The following is a 19981-nucleotide window of genomic DNA, read 5'->3' on the forward strand; positions in this document are numbered from 1 at the left end:
TATTATAAGAAACTTAGACTGTCAGCCCAGCCGACACATGAAAAACTTAAATACTGTCCCTGCTGTCCTCTGTAGCTCACTTGTCGTCATCTTCATCATCATCTTCTTCTTTGTTCCTATTCATAATCTGGAAAAGAAAAACAAGCTTTCCTGCTTTATTGAGTCCCAACCGATTTCTCAATTTAGAATGAATGAGTCCAAAGGAAGAGAATATTCTTTCAACACCTGCAGAAGAAGCTACTGCTGTTAAAAGTGAAATCATTACTTGAACAGTCTCTAAATCCAAGCGCTTAAGTGACTTCCACCAGTTTACTGGTGTGACCTTCCTTAAAATATCTTCAGCAAACATACAGGTCCTTCTCAAAAAATTAGCATATAGTGTTAAATTTCATTATTTACCATAATGTAATGATTACAATTAAACTTTCATATATTATAGATTCATTATCCACCAACTGAAATTTGTCAGGTCTTTTATTGTTTTAATACTGATGATTTTGGCATACAACTCCTGATAACCCAAAAAACCTGTCTCAATAAATTAGCATATCAAGAAAAGGTTCTCTAAACGACCTATTACCCTAATCTTCTGAATCAACTAATTAACTCTAAACACATGCAAAAGATACCTGAGGCTTTTATAAACTCCCTGCCTGGTTCATTACTCAAAACCCCCATCATGGGTAAGACTAGCGACCTGACAGATGTCAAGAAGGCCATCATTGACACCCTCAAGCAAGAGGGTAAGACCCAGAAAGAAATTTCTCAACAAATAGGCTGTTCCCAGAGTGCTGTATCAAGGCACCTCAATGGTAAGTCTGTTGGAAGGAAACAATGTGGCAGAAAACGCTGTACAACGAGAAGAGGAGACCGGACCCTGAGGAAGATTGTGGAGAAGGACCGATTCCAGACCTTGGGGAACCTGAGGAAGCAGTGGACTGAGTCTGGTGTGGAAACATCCAGAGCCACCGTGCACAGGCGTGTGCAGGAAATGGGCTACAGGTGCCGCATTCCCCAGGTAAAGCCACTTTTGAGCTACAGAGAAGCAGCACTGGACTGTTGCTAAGTGGTCCCAAGTACTTTTTTCTGATAAAAGCAAATTTTGCATGTCATTCGGAAATCAAGGTGCCAGAGTCTGGAGGAAGACTGGGGAGAAGGAAATGCCAAAATGCCTGAAGTCCAGTGTCAAGTACCCACAGTCAGTGATGGTGTGGGGTGCCATGTCAGCTGCTGGTGTTGGTCCACTGTGTTTCATCAAGGGCAGGGTCAATGCAGCTAGCTATCAGGAGATTTTGGAGCACTTCATGCTTCCATCGGCTGAAATGCTTTATGGAGATAAAGATTTCATTTTTCAGCACGACCTGGCACCTGCTCACAGTGCCAAAACCACTGGTAAATGGTTTACTGACCATGGTATTACTGTGCTCAATTGGCCTGCCAACTCTCCTGACCTGAACCCCATAGAGAATCTGTGGGATATTGTGAAGAGAAAGTTGAGAGACGCAAGAACCAACACTCTGGATGAGCTTAAGGCCGCTATTGAAGCATCCTGGGCCTCCATAACATCTCAGCAGTGTCACAGGCTGATTGCCTCCATGCCACGCCGCATTGAAGCAGTCATTTCTGCCAAAGGATTCCCGACCAAGTATTGAGTGCATAACTGAACATTATTATTTGTTGGTTTTTTTGTTTGTTATTAAAAAACACTTTTATTTGATTGGATGGGTGAAATATGCTAATTTATTGAGACAGGTTTTTTGGGTTATCAGGAGTTGTATGCCAAAATCATCAGTATTAAAACAATAAAAGACCTGACAAATTTCAGTTGGTGGATAATGAATCTATAATATATGAAAGTTTAATTGTAATCATTACATTATGGTAAATAATGAAATTTAACACTATATGCTAATTTTTTGAGAAGGACCTGTATATTTCTTGAATAGTTCCCCCTTAGCTCTGAAGTTTATTATAGTTGGCATTAAAGATGGATGATTGCTGGATACCCATGTCATAGCTAACTCCTCTTCCTCAGCACTTAGGTTTTGACCCTGATATTGGATATTGACAATATTTGCCAAAAAATGAGCTGGAGTCAGTGCTTGTCCCATTCGTTTGTTTACTGCTTGTAATTTAATTCTGTCCATGTGTAGTTCTGTTTTTAAGTGTTCACTCAGTTCCTTCCAAATTTCAACAGCATCCGCAATAAAACAGCTATTTTTCTGTATTTTGTTTAAAGCTTGAGAGATGGGTTTCAGGAAGCTCAGCATATGTTCAACATTTCTCTTAAGCCCAATGTTGAGGATTTTGGCCGTGACAGTGCCATCTATTTTATCTTGATTTTCTTCACAAAGTGTCATCAGAATAGGCCAGTTTTTTATATACTGCTCAAAACAGTCCACCACAGAGTTCCATCTAACATCTTGTGGGAGCGTTAGCTTGGTTCCACCCATCCTTTTCAGAGCTACTGCAGCAAAATGATTATTACGGAAGTATTTAGCAATTTCAACAACATTAGCCTTTATTTCTGGAACACTTAAGTCTTTGGCTAAGAGGTGCAGCAAATGAGCACTGCAACCATATGTTATTAGCAGCTTTGTATGCCCTCCCTGCTCTTCTAAATCTCTTCTCATCTTGGATACGTTTGCAGCATTGCAAGTGACCAAACTGTGTACTAGACATTTTAATTTTTGCTCACATGTCGTTATAGCTTTTACTGCCACTTCTTGTAAGTATTCTGCTGTGTGTGCATTTCCTGACGTATCAGTTGTTTGTGCAAGGAAGACTTTACCTTCTTCTGTTGTTATACAAGCACATACAATAGGATCATTGTGGACATTACGCCACCCATCAATACTTAGGTTAACAATTTTACCCTCCAGAGCTGTTGCACATTGCTCCATTTCTCTGTCATACACTTGATCCAGCAGTTTCCCTGCAACATCAGCTCTGCTGGGTGGACTGTATCCTGGTCTCAGTGACTGAACCATATTAATGAAATGTGGGTTCTCAGTCAGACGGAAAGAAGAGTTCGTTGCATAAATAAACTGGGCAATTTTTTCAATCAATCAACTCTTTTTCTAATCTGCTAGTTCTTATCACAAACCTATCTATGGTGGGAACAGGAGGTAAAGGTTTTTTCTTCCTTTTGGGTGATGGTGATATGTGGCTGTGGGTGTCTGATGATGATGCTGCTGCTAATGAAGCACTATCCTGGATGGATAACTCTGAAACTGTAGAACAGGATGATGGTGATCTTGGAGGTGGATAGTTTCCAGAATCCATGAATTCCCCTTAACAAAAAAAGTCAATGCTGTTATTTTATTGTTTATACAATTTCTGCTTATTGTACACAACACATCACTGCCTCTGCCCCAAAAGGAATATTTGTTTTTCTTCATAACTGTACCAAATGACAGTAACATGCAGTAATAATAAGAAATATAATTTTTCTCACACATGACAGTTCAGTCTTTAGAAATAGGATTCAATAAAAATGTTTACCAACCTGAAGATCCTGCCTGTTCAGAAGTGTTTCTTTGGTCATCTTCATCACCGCACTTCTCATGATGTTGCTTCATTCGCGCCACCAGGCCTTGCATCTCTTTGTTGCATCGTTTGCATTTTGCAAGCATGCCTGCCTTACAGATAGGCGAAGGAGCTTCATTAAAATATTCCCAAACTGGGTCTCTTTTACGGCCTGCTGCCATTATAAGGAAATAATGTAATAAACCTCAGATCGTACACACAAACAGATCCAGACTTGTCTGTCTGTGGCTATGCTGCAGTATTGTGCTCAAAGTTTCACTTTCATTTTCTTGTCTGCTTGCCCTTCCTCCTCCTCACACTTAGATTCACATTCTTCTGGTGTTGTGCAGATCTATTCCACTCCAAACAATCAGAAACATATTGTCTAACTTCTTGGACTTGGCACTGAAGGGGTTGATTCTGTATTCATAGGTTTGTAAAACAATAGGATTAAGGTCTTTTTCTCAACTCTGTTCATGTTGTAACATTTTTGCCGTGAAGAAGAGGCTGGGACCTCTGCGGAGTCAAATTCAGTTTTGAGAACTGCGTAAGTAAAGCGAGCGTCTGTGATAATATAGGAGAGAAACTGCCCACTAATCCTACAGAAACCTCTGGAAGAGCATGGCATTGTGAATGCTACACATAACATGGATGGTAAAATATTTTCCTCAAAAAGCAGTTTATTGAAAAAAAATCCGATTTTTTTGATTTTTTTTTAAAAAACATTGATTTTTATCCACCCTGGTCGCAAGTGAATAAGGTCCAGGTCACAGGGACGTATGGATACGTCTCAGGTGAAAAAGGGGTTAATTTTAAAGGGACTCTGTCATTTTTAATGAGTTTGAGGGTCCACCAATTTAATAACTAGTAAAGATTAAGTATGCAGTTGTGAGCTGATATTAATAGCCAGGGAGGCTCCATGGGTATTACCCACTACCCAGACTAAAAATATCTGCCCAAGCTGTCCATTTTCCCACTGCTGGTTATGAAAATTACACAAAAGCCCACACCATTTTTTACTGAAAAATAATCGTTTATTAATTAAATACATTTACAGTAAGCTACACAAGCACTGCACTAATTATACATGTAACTGACATTTATATCTTATCTATGTGTTTATATCTATTCTCCTTTGGCGGGTCAGTGTGTAAAAATTGGACAGCACTCACATGGTCAGAGTACAGTGCAATTTGTTTCTCGCACCCACTGACTTGAATTGGTGAGTCTCATCCGAGATACAAGGACAATCGCAGCAGCTGCGATTTTTTTCTCAGTCCAATTTCAGCTGAGTAAAAAAATTACAGATGAGTTTGACTCATAGCTTAACAGTGATCAGAGTGCATTTGTCAGTTTTCCTCCCAGATGAGTATGAGCCCTAATAGGGTTATCTGATCTTAACAAAGGGGTTGTCAATGTCTGATAAAATCTTCAACAAGTGTTGCAGTATGCCAAAACCTTATGTTGTGTAATCAATACACTGTTAGGATTCAGCTCCGTTTGCCAGTTTCAATGATCATCACGTGATCACAAGTATGTGATTTGTGCATTTGTGGCAACGTGACAGCTAGAGCCTCAGCAGCGTCTTGCAATGTTCTCGCATGGCTGAGCTGCCAGCCAAAACTGTGCAACAGGGATGCACAGGATTATAAATGCATCTCTCTTCTGCTTGTCTGCTCTATGTTGAAAAATCAAATGGAAAGGATAAAGGGAAGGGTGACCAGAGCCTAAGGCTCCAATACCTTCAGTGGTATATGAACACCAAGGACTCCCGTGTTATAATAAATTATTTTTCAGCATGAAAAATGACTGCTGACTTTGCTTTTCTGTACAGTAAAAAGAAAGTTATACTAACCCAAGAAAAGGCCAAAAGAACAATCTTTTAACTTCAGTCAGGTGTACAGAGCTCTATTGATAGGTTTAGTGTACATGCTGGAAACCTTTCCGCTGTAAGAGCCAAATGAAGGACTCAAGAACAGGGTATAAAGATGCTTTGGTGCTTGCAGTCATTATGGTTACATGGAAGGGAGCAGCTCCACAATCAATTTCACTAGCCAGATCACAAATTTGAAATGATCTGCCTCTTTTAGGACAGCTCTTTTAAGTCTGCATTACTGCTGTGTACAATAGAAATAATTAACACTCATTACTTTACTACAGGAAAAAAAATAGTTTTAAAAACGGGGAACAATAGTACCAACTCTTAGTAAAACTAAGAAGAATTTGCAGAAAATACCTTACGCAGGATGTTCAGGCGATACTTCAGCTTTGAATTCTCATCTCTCAGTCCCTCTAAACCTGGTGAGTCACCAACAAATATAAGGTTTCTAAGGGCTTGGATCTCAGCAGTCAGAGATTTAATCTCCACTTCCTAATAGAGAAAGACACAATGCCAGTAAAAATTTTACAATGCTTGCTAAAAAAATTTTTTTTACCAGAAATAACTCATATGCAGGTAAGGGCAAAGTACGGTAAGTGGCTTTTAATTCCTTCTGACAAGTTTTCTCAGTGAAGAAAATAAATATAGGTTAAAAGAAAAAAAAAATTCAAAATATTCCTGCCAGATGGAAACCAAAATAATCCTTTGTTGGGTAAATGGAGCGTTTTTCTCAGTTTATGAATGCATAAATGTGTGGCAGAGGTATGTGTGGAGAAAAAAAATGGCACAGAATTTCAAGAAAAGAACATCATGTCAACCATTAGGCATGGGAGTGGATCATTCATGCTTTGTGGTTGTGTTGAAGCAAAAGGCACAGGAAACATTACATGGGTAGAGGGAAGAATGAATTCAATGTAAAGTCAAGAAATTATTGATGCAAACAAAACACCATCTGTAAAACAAAGCTGGTTGAAAAGAGGATGGTTCTACAAATGGATAATGATCCTAAACACGTGAAAATCCACAATAGATAACCTAAAAAGATGCAAGCTAAAGGTTTAACAATGCCCCTCACAGTTCCCTGATCTGAACATTATTGAAAATGTGTGGCCTAGCAGTGCATGCAAGATTACCCAGGAATCTCACAGAACTGGAAAAATTTTCCAAAGACGAAAGGATGAAAATCCCTGAAACAAACAAGAATTGAAAGACTGGCTGGCTACAAATAATGCTAAAAAGCTGTGATACTTTCACAAGGGTCTGCTACTAGGTACAGGATGCCCAAACTTTTGCATTGGTACATTTTCCTTTTTGTAATTTTTAAAATGTAAAAGAAGAAAACATTTTTTTGCCTAAAAAACAAAGAAAATGTTTAATCTTTAACTGTAGACCTTTTAGAGGTCATTTCATATTTAAATTGATTAACTGTTATTATCATTTTTATACATTTATATAGCGCCATTTATTCCAAGGCGCTTTACATGTGAATAGGGGGCAAATATAGCCAAGTACATTAAACATGAGCAAAAAAAAGCAAAGCACACAGGTACACAGTCTGCAGGGGATGGGTGAGGATACACTAGGAGAGGGTAGAGCTGGTTGTGCGGTGGTTCAGTAGGTTGAGGATCACTGCAGGCTGTAGGCTTGTCGGAAGAGGTGAGTCTTCAAGTTCTTTTTGGTTTCTATGGTAGGCAAGAGTCTGATGTGCTGGGGTAGAGAGTTCCAGAGTATGGGGGAAGCACGGGAGGAGTATGGGGGAAGCACGGGAGAAGTCTTGGATGCGGTTGTGGGAAGAAGAGATGAGAGGGGAGTAGAGAAGGAGAGCTTGAGAGGATCGGAGGTTGCGTGAAGGTAGGTACCGGGAGACCATGTCAGAGATGTATGGAGGAGATAGATTGTGGATGGCTTTGCCATTTTGAGAGTTTTGAACTGGAGTCTCTGGGCGATAGGAAGCCAGTGAAGGGCTTGGCATAGGGAAGAGGCTGGGGAGTAGTGGGGAGACAGGTAGATTAGTTGGGCAGCAGAGTGTAGGATGGATTGTAGTGGTGCCAGAATGCTAGAGGGGAGGCCAGAGAGTAGGAGGTTGCAGTAGTCAAGGCGGGAGATGATAAGGGCATGCACTAGTGTTTTTGTGGTGTCGCGGTCAAGGAATGCGCGGATACGGGAAATATATTAGAGTTTGAGACGGCAGGAGGAGGCAAGGGCTTGAATATGTGGCTTGAAAGAGGGCAGAGTCTAGGATCACTCCGAGGCACCGGGCGTGTGGGACTGGGGAAAGTGAACAGCCATTGACATTGATGGATAGGTCTGGTGGAGGGGTAGAGTGAGATGGGGGAAAGATGATGAATTCTGTTTTGTCCATGTTCAGTTTTAAAAAGCGAGCGGAGAAGGCTGAAATAGACAGAGTAGGATTTTGGTAAGTAAGGAGGGGAGGTCAGGTCCGGATAGGTAGATCTGCATGTCGTCGACGTAGATATGGTACTGCATACCGTGGGATTCTATGAGTTGTCCCAGACCGAAGGTGTAGATGGAGAAGAGTAGGGGTCCTAGAACAGAGCCTTGAGGAACACCGACAGACAAGGGGCGAAGTGAGGAGGTGGCGTGGGGAATGGAGACACTGAATGTTCGGTCTGTCAGATATGACGAGATCCAGGATAGGGCCGAGTCAGTGATGCCAAGAGATGAGAGGATCTGAAGCAGAAGGGAGTGGTCCACAGTGTCAAAGGCAGAAGACAGGTCCAGGAGAAGGAGAACAGTAGTGTCGCTTGCAGTTAGTAGGTCATTGGTGACTTTAGTAAGGGCAGTTTCGGTTTAGTGATGGGGTCGGAGGCCAGATTGTAACCGTTCAAAGAGTGAGCAGGAGGAGAGGTGGGAGGACAGTTCAAGATGGATGTGTTGTTCCAGTAATTTGGAGGCGTAAGGTAGAAGAGATATCGGGCGATAGCTAGACAGAGGATGAGTCGAGGGAGGGCTTTTTGAGGATGGGTATGATCTTGGCATGCTTGAAGGATGAGGGGAAGACACCTGTTGTGAGTGAGAGGTTGAAGAGGTGTGTTAGGGTTGGGATGAAGACCTTGGCAAGGTTAGGGATGAGGTGGGACGGGAGCGGGTCGAGCGTGCAGGTGGTGAGGTGTGATATTGACAGGAGGGTGGAGAGCTGGTCTTCTGCCATGGTGGAGAAGCTGGTTTTGGAGGAACAGGGCTGAGCAGCTAAGATGGCATTGGGTGCTGTGGGCCAAGGCTTTCTCTGATTGTATCAATCTTCTGTTTAAAGAAAGAGGCAAATTCTTCAGCAGAAATGAGAGGGGAGGGAGGAGGTGCTGTGGACGAAGTAGAGAATTGAAAGTGTTGAAAAGCTGTTTAGGGTTGCGAGACAGGGAGGATATGAATGATGAGAAGTAAGTTTGTTTTGCTTCAGTGAGCGTGGACTTGAAGCTGGCGAGGGATTGCTTGTATGCAGTGAAGTGGTCGGCAGAGCGGGATCGCTTCCATCTCTGCTCAGCGATCCTGGAAGCCCGTCTCCGTTCTTTGGTGAGGCTGGTCAGCCAGGGCTGTCTGTTGGGTGTACGAGTTTTGCTATGCATGAATGGGGCGGCCAAATCGAGTGTTGCCATTATTGTGGTGTTATAAAAAGTGGTAGCAGCATCTGTGTCATGAAGGGAGGCTATGTCTGTAAGAGGGAGAAGGGACTCGAGTGATTGTAAGATGTTTGAGATGTCTGCAAGGGTGAGTGAGTTTGTGGAGTGGGGGTTGCACACTAGGAGAGGAGAGGGAAGAGAATGTCAGTAGGTTGTGGTCAGACAGGGGGAGGGGTGAGTTAGTGAGATTAGTAAGGGAGCAGAGGCGGGTGAAGATGAGGTCCAGCATGTGGCCATCTTTGTGAGTGGCCTCAGAGGACCATTGAGTGAGGCCAAAGGAGGCAGTCAGTGATAAAAGTTTAGAGGCAGCTGAGGTGGAAGCGTCAATGGGGATATTGAAGTCACCCATGATGATAGTGGAGATGTCAGTGGAGAGGAAATGAAGTAGCGAGGTGATGAAGTGGTCGAGAAAGGTGGAGATAGCTAGTTCTGGGGGGCGGTAGATGACAGCCAGCTGGAGGTTGGAGGGGGAATAGATGCGGAAGGAGTGCACCTCAAACGAGGGAAAAGTAGCGGAGGGTGGTAGCGGGATTGGAGTAAAGCAGCAGGTGTCGGACAGGAGCAAGCCAACCCCTCCATCACGTTTGTTGCTGGGGTGAGGGGTGTGAGAGGTGGAATCCGCCATGGGAAACTGTTCACAATAACAATAATTTTGACCAGGGTGTCTAAACTTTTTGTCAGTCTTACGCCCTGACTGTTGGGCGTGAGCTTGGGGGTTTGTGGCCCCACTGTGCCACAAACAAGACTACCCTGGAAGGGGCGTGACTATGACAGCTGCCTGGGTTTTCACTGGAGCCTCTGATGGTGAGGTCAGGCTTGTGCAGCAGGCAGCTGCCAGGTGCTACTCCAGGGTGGTGTCTGGCTGTGGCTGCTGATCCCACTTGGGAGACAGGAACACCAGGATTGGTGCGGGCATCAGCCAGGACTGGCAGAAGAGCACGGCTGAAACTCAGACGAGTAGGCTGGCACGGCTGAGACACAGGGTTGGCAGAGACACGGCAGGGAACACAGGGCTGGCAGAGACACGGCAGGAACACTGGACTGGCAGGCACGGCAGGAAACACAGGACTGGTTGATGTGGTATATGAAGGAACAGGTAGGGACCAGTTCACACTGGAGGTGCAGGTACGGACATGTAGATTGGAGGAACAGGTAGGGACCTGTTCACACTGGAGGTGCAGGAACGGATATGTAGATTGGAGGAACAGGTAGGGACCTGTTCACACAGGAGGTGCAGATACGGAAATGTAATATGGAGGAACAGGTAGGAACCCGTTGACACAGGAGGTGCAGATAAGGAAATGTAGTATGAAAGAAGTAAGAGGGAACAGGTTGGGACCTGTTCAGACCGGAAGAGAACTGCAAGGCTGCGAATAGGAGCGGTAGAGCAGCAAGAGATAGCACAGCAATAAAGCTAAGCAGAGCGGAGCCACAAGGAATGTGGAGAGGAGCTGCAGCAAGAGATACTGCAGAAGCTAAGCAGAGCGGAACCGCAAGGATTGCGGAGAGAAGCTGCAGCAAGAGATTAGTGCAGCAACGGGAGCGGAGCAGAGCAGAATGGAGCAGAACCGCACGAGTGCGGAGTAGAGATCAAGCCACAAAAGAACAGAGCAGGCAGAGCCGCAAGAGTGCGGAGCATAAGCAGACTGAGAACACAAGGAAAAACACAGCAGGGAAGGAAACCACAGACAAGGAGACCGAGATAGGACAAAGTGCGGACAAGGCACTGGAACAAAACACAAGGACAAAGACACAGGGACCAGGATATACTGCCTCCTGGAGGGCGGACAACAAGATCAAGGCAATAGCACAGAGAAAAGCCTCCAGAGAGGGAGTAACTCAGAGCAGGACCTGGCAAACTCAGCAGCTAAACACAAACTGAGGTAACACATTGCACAGGCCCAGACCACAGGGTGGAGCTGCACTATATACAGGAGGCCTCTTGGTAATTGGTCAGGAACAGATTAGACAGATGCACCTGAATCCTATAAGAACCAGAGAGTTCAGGTGCCGGCCCCCTATACACACAGCCATGAAGCATGCAGAGAGACAGAATATGCAGCTGGCATGAAACAGAAACCACATCATGGCCTGGAGCAGTGGGTAAGATTGTGTGAGAAATGAGAGGCCATGCCATCATGCCAACAGAGTTGTTGCACTTTTACATGCTACTGCAGTAGTACACAGGGGCGAATATGTGGGAGCATATAGGAAAACACAGATGAGAATGCAGAGTGAATGCACAAAGGAGAATGCGGAGGATCATACTGGAGTATACAAGGTTGAATATGGAGGAGCATATAGTAGTATACAGACGCAAATATGGGCGAGAATATAGGAGTATACGGGACGAATATGGAGGTGCATCAAGAGTATACAAGGGCGAATATGGGGGAACAGATAGGAGTATACGGAGGCCAATATTAGGACATATAGGACTATACAGGAGCGAGTATGTGGGAGGATATAGGAGTATACAGAGTGAGTACACCAAGGAGTATACAGGCGTATACAGTAGCGTATATGGTGGAGCATATACAAGCATACAGAGTAAAATGAAGAGTGAGGAGGAATGCAGAAGTATAATGGAATGAATATGGGGGAGCATACAGTGGAAAAAGCAGAAAACAAAGCTGAGTATAGAAACAAATATAGAGATAAATAGTAACGAATATGGGGGAGTATATGTGCAATGTATATGTTATTGCAATATTTGCATCTAGGTCTTCACATGTATACTTAACCATTAGTGCACCGTCCCTCAGCTTTGGCATATACTTATCCTTGTGCTTACTTTTCCTATACCTAAGTACAACCCGAGCATAAGCAGAGACTCCTAATTTTGCTACAAAAAAAACTGAGAAAACGTATTGACTCGAGTATAAGTATAGGGTGGGAAATGCAGCAGCTACTGGTAAATTTCAAAAATAAAAATAGATACCAATGAAAAGTAAAATTACCGTATATACTCGAGTATAAGCCGAGATTTTCAGCCCAAATTTTTGGGCTGAAAGTGCCCCTCTCGGCTTATGCTCGAGTCATGGTCGGCGGGTGAGAGAGGACTGTCGCATACTCACCTGCTTCCGGGGCTCCTGGCGCTGTCCCTGCCTGTTCCATGGTCTTTGGGTGCCGCAGCTCTTCCTCTGTTTAGTGGTCACATGGTACCGCTCATTAAAGTTATGAATATGGACTCCACTCCCATAGGGGTGGAGCCGCATATTCATTCCTGTAATGAGCGCTACCAGTGACCGCTGACAGAGGAAGAGGCTGCAGTGCCCGGAGACCATCTGTCTGGGATAAGGAGCCAGGGACGCCGGGAGCAGGTGAGTATTACATATTTACCTGTCCACGTTCCAACCGCCGGGTGCCGCTCCGTCTTCCCATCCTCTTGCAGAGACTGTTCAGGTAAGAGGGCGCGATGACGCATTAGTGTGTGCGCCGCCCTCTGCCTGAACAGTCTCAGTGCGGAGAGACGGGACGCTGAGGAGCTGCGGGCAGCAAGAGAGGCGAGTATGTCATTTTTTTTTTTTATTGCAGCAGCAGCATTATATATTGCACAGCTTTATATGGAACATCTTATGGGGCAATAATGAACGGTACAGAGCATTATATATGGCACAGCTTTATATGGAGCATCTATGGGGCCATAATGAAATGTATAGAGCATTATATATGGCACAGCTTTATATGGAGCATCTATGGGGCCAAAATGAAATGTATGGATCATTATATATGGCACAGCTTTATATGGAGCATCTATGGGGCCATAATGAAATGTATGGAGCATTATATATGGCACAGCTTTATATGGAGCATCTATGGGGCCATAATGAAATGTATGGAGCATTATATATGGCACAGCTTTATATGGAGCATCTTATGGGGCAATAATGAACAGCATGCAGCATTATATGTGGCACAGCTTTATATGGAGCATCTTATGGGGCAATAATGAACGGTATGGAGCATCTATTTTTATTTTTGAAATTCACCGGTAGCTGCTGCATTTCCTACCCTAGGCTTATACTCGAGTCAATAATTTCCCAGTTTTGTGTGGCAAAATTAGGGGGGGGGGTCGGCTTAGACTCGAGTATATACGGTAATTGAGACATCAGTAGGTTAAGTGTTTTTGAATATCCATATTGAATCAGGAGCCCCATAAAATTCTCCATACAGTTCATGATGGGACCCATAAGATTCTCCATACAAAACATATGCCCCACATAATGCTGCACAAACGTTAACGATGGCCCCATAAGATGCTCCATATTAAAGGGAACCTGTCACCCTGAAAATCGCGGGTGAGGTAAGCCCACCGGCATCAGGGGCTTATCTACAGCATTCTGTAATGTTGTAGATAAGCCCCCGATGTTACCTGAAAGAGGAGAAAAAGACGTTATATTATACTCACCCAGGGGCGGTCCCGCTGCTGGTCAGGTCAAACGGGCGTCTCTGGTCCGCTGCGGCGCCTCCCATCTTCATTACAAGACGTCCTCTTCTGATCTTCAGCCACGGCTCCAGCGCAGGCGTATTTTGCTCTGCCCTCTTGAGGGCAGAGGATAGTACTGTAGTGCGCAGGCGCCGGAAAGGTCAGAGGCCCGGCGCCTGCTCACTGCAGTACTTTGTCTGCCCTCAACAGGGCAGAGCAAAGTACGCCTGCGCCGGAGCTGAAGATCAGAAGAGGACGTCTTGTAATGAAGATGGGAGGCGCCGCAGCGGACCAGAGACGCCCGTTTGACCTGACCAGCAGCGGGACCGCCCCTGGGTGAGTATAATATAACGTCTTTTTCTCCTCTTTCAGGTAACATCGGGGGGCTTATCTACAGCATTACAGAATGCTGTAGATAAGCCCCTGATGCCGGTGGGCTTACCTCACCCGCGATTTTCAGGGTGACAGGTTCCCTTTAAAATATGCCTTATATAATGCTGCATAAAAGATTAATAATGGCCCCATAAAATGCTCCATAGATTAATATGCAGCATATGCTGCTCCATAAATATGGATGGCCCCATAGAATAACATGCCCCATTAAGGTTGATGGCCCCATAAGATGCTCCATAGAATAATATGCCCCATATGCTGCTGCTGCAATAAAAAAAAAAAATTACACTCCCCTCTCGTCGCTGGGTGCCAAGTGCTCGCTCAGGCCCCCAACACTTGCGATATTCACCCGTCTTCGTTCCACCGCCGCGCGCCACTGTGTCTTCCGGGTCTCTGCAGTGACTGTTAAGGCAGAGGTCGTGCGCAAACTATGTTATCGTACCCTCTGACCTGAACGTCACAGCCAGAGGACGCGGAAGACAGGGCGGCAGTGGAACGTGGACAGGTGAATATCGCATGGCTCACCCTCCACGTCATACTCACCCCCGCCTGGCACGGCCTGCACGTCCATGCTTCTTCGATGGTCTCTGGCGCGCACAGCCAGCTTGTTCCTGTGTTCAGCGGTCACATGGTACCACTCATTAACCCCTTCCCGACCTTTGACGCCACGTAGGCGTCATGAAAGTCGGTGCCAATCCGACCTGTGACGCCTATGTGGCGTCATGGAGGGATCGCGTCCCTGCAGATCGGATGAAAGGGTTAACTCCAATTTCACCCGATCTGCAGGGACAGGGGGAGTGGTACCTTAGCCCAGGGGGGGTGGCTTCACCCCCCGTGGCTACGATCGCTCTGATTGGCTGTTGAAAGTGAAACTGCCAATCAGAGCGATTTGTAATATTTCACCTAAGAAACTGGTGAAATATTACAATCCAGCCATGGCCGATGCTGAAATAACATCGACCATGGCTGGAAACACTGATGTACCCCCTCCCCCCCCCCCCCATCTCCTCCCCGGTCCTCCGTCTGGTGCTCCGCTCCCCTCCGTCGTCCTGCCTGCTCCCCCCGTGCTACGATCCACCCCCCATGCTCAGATCTCCCCCCTCATACTTACCGTCCTTCCGTCTTCTCCATGGGCGCCGCCATCTTCCAAAATGGCAGGAGCATGCGCAGTGCGCCCGCCGAATCTGCCTCCCGGCAGAGTCGTTCCAGATATATTTTTATCACTGTGATATAACCTATCACAGTGATCAAAATAAAAAAAAAAGTAAATGACCCCCCCCCCCCCCCCCCCTATATCACCCCCATAGGTATGGACAATAATAAAATAAAGAAAAAAAAATTTTTCCTTTTTCCACTAGGGTTAGAACTAGGGTTAGGGTTAGGGCTAGGGTATGTGCACATGGTGCGGATTTTGCCGCGGATTGGGCGCTGCGAATTAGTAGCAGTTTTCCATCAGGTTTACAGTACCATGTAAACCTATGGAAAACCAAATCCGCTGTGCCCATGGTGCGGAAAATACCGTGCGGAAACGCTGCGTTGTATTTTCCACAGCATGTCAATTTTGTGCGCATTCCGCAGCGTTTTACACATGTTCCTCAATAGGAATCCGCAGGTGAAATCCGCACAAAAAAACCCTGGAAATCCGCTGTAAATCCGCAGGTAAAACACAGTGCCTTTTACCTGCGGATTTTTAAAAAATGGTGCGGAAAAATCTCACACGAATCCGCAACGTGGGCACATAGCCTTAGGGTTAGGGTTGGAAATAGAGTTAGGATTGGAATTAGGGCTAGGGTTGGAAATAGGGTTAAGATTAGACTGTGGTTAAGGTTACGGATAGGGTTAGGGGTGTGTTGGGGTTAAAGTTGTGGTTAGGGTTGGGATTAGGGTTTGGGATTAGGGTTAGAGGTGTTGTGGTTAGGGGTGTGTTGGGGTTAGGGTTGTGATTAGGGTTATGGCTACAGTTGGGATAAGGGGTATGTTGGGGTTAGTGTTGAAGTTAGAATTGAGGGGTTTCCACTGTTTAGGCACATCAGGGGTCTCCAAACGCAACATGGCGCCACCATTCATTCCAGCCAGTCTTGCATTCAAAAAGTCAAATGGTGCTCCCTCCCTTCCGAGCCCCGACGTGCGCCCAAACAGCGGTTTACCCCCACATATGGGGTACCACTGTACTCAGGACAAACTGGGCAACAACTATTGGAGTCCAATTTCTCCTGTTACCCTTGTGAAAATAAAAAAATGCTTGCTAAAACATCATTTTTGAGGAAAGAAAAATTATTTTTTATTTTCACAGCTCTGCGTTGTAAATTTCTGTGAAGCACTTGGGGGTTCAAAGTGCTCACCACATATCTAGATAAGTTCCTTGGGGGGTCTAGTTTCCAAAATGTGGTCACTTGTGGGGGGTTTCTACTGTTTAGGCACATGAGGGGCTCTGCAAACGCAACCTGACGCTCGCAGACCATTCCATCAAAGTCACAGGACAAACTGGACAACAACTTTTGGGGTCCAATTTCTCCTGTTACTCTTGTGAAAATAAAAAATTGCAGGCCAAAAAATAATATTTGAGGAAAGAAAAATTATTTTTTATTTTCACGGCTCTGCGTTATAAACTTCTGTGAAGCACTTGGGGGTTTAAAGTAGTCACCGCACATCTAGATTAGTTCCATGGGAGGTCTAGTTTCCAAAATGGGGTCACATGTGGGGGAGCTCCAATGTTTAGGCACACAGGGGCTCTCCAAACGCGACATGGTGTCCGCTAACGATTGGAGCTTTTTTTCAAAAAGTCAAATGGCACTCCTTCCCTTCTGAGCCCTGCCGCGTGCCCAAACAGTGGTTTACCCCCACATGTGAGGTATCGGTATACTCAAGAGAAATTGCCCAATAAATTCTAGGATCCATTTTATCCTGTTGCCCTTGTGAAAATGAAAAAATTGAGGCTAAAATAATTTTTTGTGAAAAAAAAGTACTTTTTCATTTTTACGGATCAATTTGTGAAGCACCTGGGGATTCAAAGTGCTCACTATGCATCTAGATAAGCTCCTTGGGGGGGGTCTAGTTTCCAAAATGGGGTCACTTGTGGGGAAGCTCCAATGTTTAGGCACACAGGGGCTCTCCAAACGAGATATGGTGTCCGCTAAAGATTGGAGCCAATTTTTCATTCAAAAAGTCAAATGGCGCTCCTTCCCTTCAGAGCCCTGTCGTGCGCCCAGACAGTGGTTCCCCCCCACATATGAGGTATCGGCGTACTCAGGACAAATTGTACAATAATGTTTGGGGTCCAATTTCTCTTTTTACCCTTGGGAAAATAAAAAAAATTGTTGCTAAAACATCATTTTTGTGACTAAAAAGTTAAATGTTCATTTTTTCCTTCCATGTTGCTTCTGCTGCTGTGAAGTACCTGAAGGGTTAATAAACTTCTTGAATGTGGTTTTGAGTACCTTGAGGGGTGCAGTTTTTAGAATGGTGTCACTTTTGGGTATTTTCAGCCATACAGACCCCTCAAACTAACTTCAAATGTGAGGTGGTCCCTAAAAAAAATGATTTTGTAAATTTCGTTGTAAAAATGAGAAATCGCTGGTCAAATTTTAACCCTTATAACTTCCTAGCAAAAAAAAATTTTGTTTCCAAAATTGTGCTGATGTAAAGTAGACATGTGGGAAATGTTATTTATTAACTATTTTGTGTCACATAACTCTCTGGTTTAACAGAATAAAAATAAAAAATTTGAAAATTGCGAAATTTTCAAAATTTTAGCCAAATTTCCATTTTTTTCACAAATAAAAGCAAAAATTATTGACCTTAGTTCACCACTAACATGAAGCCCAATATGTCACGAAAAAACAGTCTCAGAACCGTTACTATCCGTTGAAGCGTTCCCGAGTTATTACCTCATAAAGGGACACTGGTCAGAATTGTACAAAACGGACAGGTCATTAATGTCAAAATAGGCTGGGTCATGAAGGGGTTAAAGTAATGAATATGCGCTCCACGCCTATGGGAGTGGAGACGCATCCATATTCATTACTTTAAGGAGCGGAACTACGTCACCGTTGAACACAGGAAGAGCTGTGGGCACCGGAGACCATCTGAGAAGCAGGGACGTGCAGAAACCTCGCCGGAAGAAGGTGAGCATGATGCAACAGCTACCGCTCCCCCTCCCTGGCCGACCCCTTGGGACCGTGACTCGAGTATAAGCCGAGAGGGGCACTTTTAGCCTAAATAAAGAAAATGGGCTGAAATCTCCAGCTTAATGATCCGGACTATTTACTCTTGGCATATTCTATATACTCTAATGGTTTGTTGTTACTAGTCCTACATCTTGTAAGTTCTGGTAACTAGGACACCACTACATCTATCTTACATTATTGTTATTTTTACACTACCAGTCTCTATCCTGGTGTATTAGTTAACATGTAATCTCATTGTATATGTCTGTTATGGCTTTCTGCTGTTTCTACTTGCAGGCACTCCTGTTACTTGTGCCACACCACCAATTGTCCTAAATAAAGGTGTTTTATTTTCAATCTACTTTATTTCAGCCTTTGACTCCTCCTTGACCCATATTCGGTCTTTCCTTTATTGTTTTAGGAGCATAGACGGGTGAATATGTGGGAGTATACAGGAGTATACAGGGGTGAATATGAGGGGGGTATATAAGCATATTCAGGGGTGAATATGGGTGGTATATAGGAGTAAACATGGGGCAAATATGGAGGAATACAGTACAGACCAAAAGTTTGGACACCTCATTTTTCTGTATTTTCATGACTATGAAAATTGTAAATTCACACTGAAGGCATCAAAACTATGAATTAACACATGTGGAAAATATGTCTTCTATTCTAGGTTTTTCAAAGTAGCCACCTATTGCTTTGATGACTGCTTTGCACACTCTTGGCATTCTCTTGATGAGCTTCAAGTGGTAGTCACCGGAAATGGTCTTCCAACAATCTTGAAGGAGTTCCCAGAGACGCTTAGCACTTGGTGGCCCTTTTACCTTCACTCTGCGGTCCAGCTCACCCCGAACCATCTCGATTGGGTTCAGGTCTGGAGACTGTGGAGGCCAGGTCATCTGGCATGCCGCTGCAAGATGCTGTGGTAGCTATGCTGGTTCAGTATGCCTTCAATTTTGAATAAATCCCCAACAGGGTCACCAGCAAAGCTCCCCCACACAATCATACCTCCTCCTCCATGCTTCACGGTGGGAACCAGGCATGTAGAGTCCATCCGCTCACCTTTTTGCGTCGCACAAAGACACGGTGGTTGGAACCAAAGATCTCAAATTTGGACTGATCAGACCAAAGCACAGATTTCCACTGGTCTAATGTCCATTCCTTGTGTTCTTTAGCCCAAACAAGTCTCTTCTGCTTGTTGCCTGTCCTTAGCAGTGGTTTCCTAGCAGCTATTTTACCATGAAGGCCTGCTGCCCAAAGTCTCCTCTTAACAGTTGTTGTAGAAATGTGTCTGCTGCTAGAACTCTGTGTGGCATTGACCTGGTCTCTATTCTGAGCTGCTGTTAACCTGCGATTTCTGAGGCTGGTGACTCAGATAAACTTATCCTCAGAAGCAGAGGTGACTCTTGGTCTTCCTTTCATGGGGCGGTCCTCATGTGAGACAGTTTCTTTGTAGCGCTTGATGGTTTTTGCAACTGCACTTGGGGACACTTTCAAAGTTTTCCCAATTTTTCGGACTGACTGACCTTCATTTCTTAAAGTAATCACAGCCACTCGTTTTTTTGTTTTTTTTAACTTAGCTGCTTTTTTCTTGCCATAATACGAATTCTAACAGTATATTATTATTTATTTATATAGCACCATTAATTCCTTGGTGCTGTACATGAGAACGGGGTTACATACAGGGTTATAGATATCGTTTACAGTAAACAAATTTACAATGACAGACTGGTACAGAGGGGAGAGGACTTACATTCTATGGGATAGTGGGGACTATCAGCTGTGTATCCACCAGACTTCTGGTGGTCCCAACCCCGTTTATAAGGCAAGAAATCCTACTTATTAAATCTGACAGGGCACACTTGTGAAGTGAAAACCATTTCTGGTGACTACCTCTTGAAGCTCATCAAGAGAATGCCAAGAGTGTGCAAAGCAGTCATCA

At 44.5% G+C, this 19981-nt stretch overlaps 1 protein-coding gene across 3 annotated transcripts in view; it reads right to left on the reverse strand.

Moving 5' to 3' along the window:
* Positions 1–19981, reverse strand: part of RARS1 (arginyl-tRNA synthetase 1) — a 630854-nt gene that overhangs the window by 553071 nt on the left and 57802 nt on the right. For all 3 annotated transcript variants that reach the window (XM_069763904.1, XM_069763903.1, XM_069763902.1), the window contains exon 2: positions 5765–5899. In XM_069763904.1, coding sequence (XP_069620005.1) covers positions 5765–5899 — 135 coding nt within the window. The remainder of the gene's footprint in view (positions 1–5764; positions 5900–19981) is intronic.

Source organism: Ranitomeya imitator, chromosome 4 (assembly GCF_032444005.1).
Source record: "Ranitomeya imitator isolate aRanImi1 chromosome 4, aRanImi1.pri, whole genome shotgun sequence".
Lineage (NCBI taxonomy): Eukaryota > Metazoa > Chordata > Amphibia > Anura > Dendrobatidae > Ranitomeya > Ranitomeya imitator.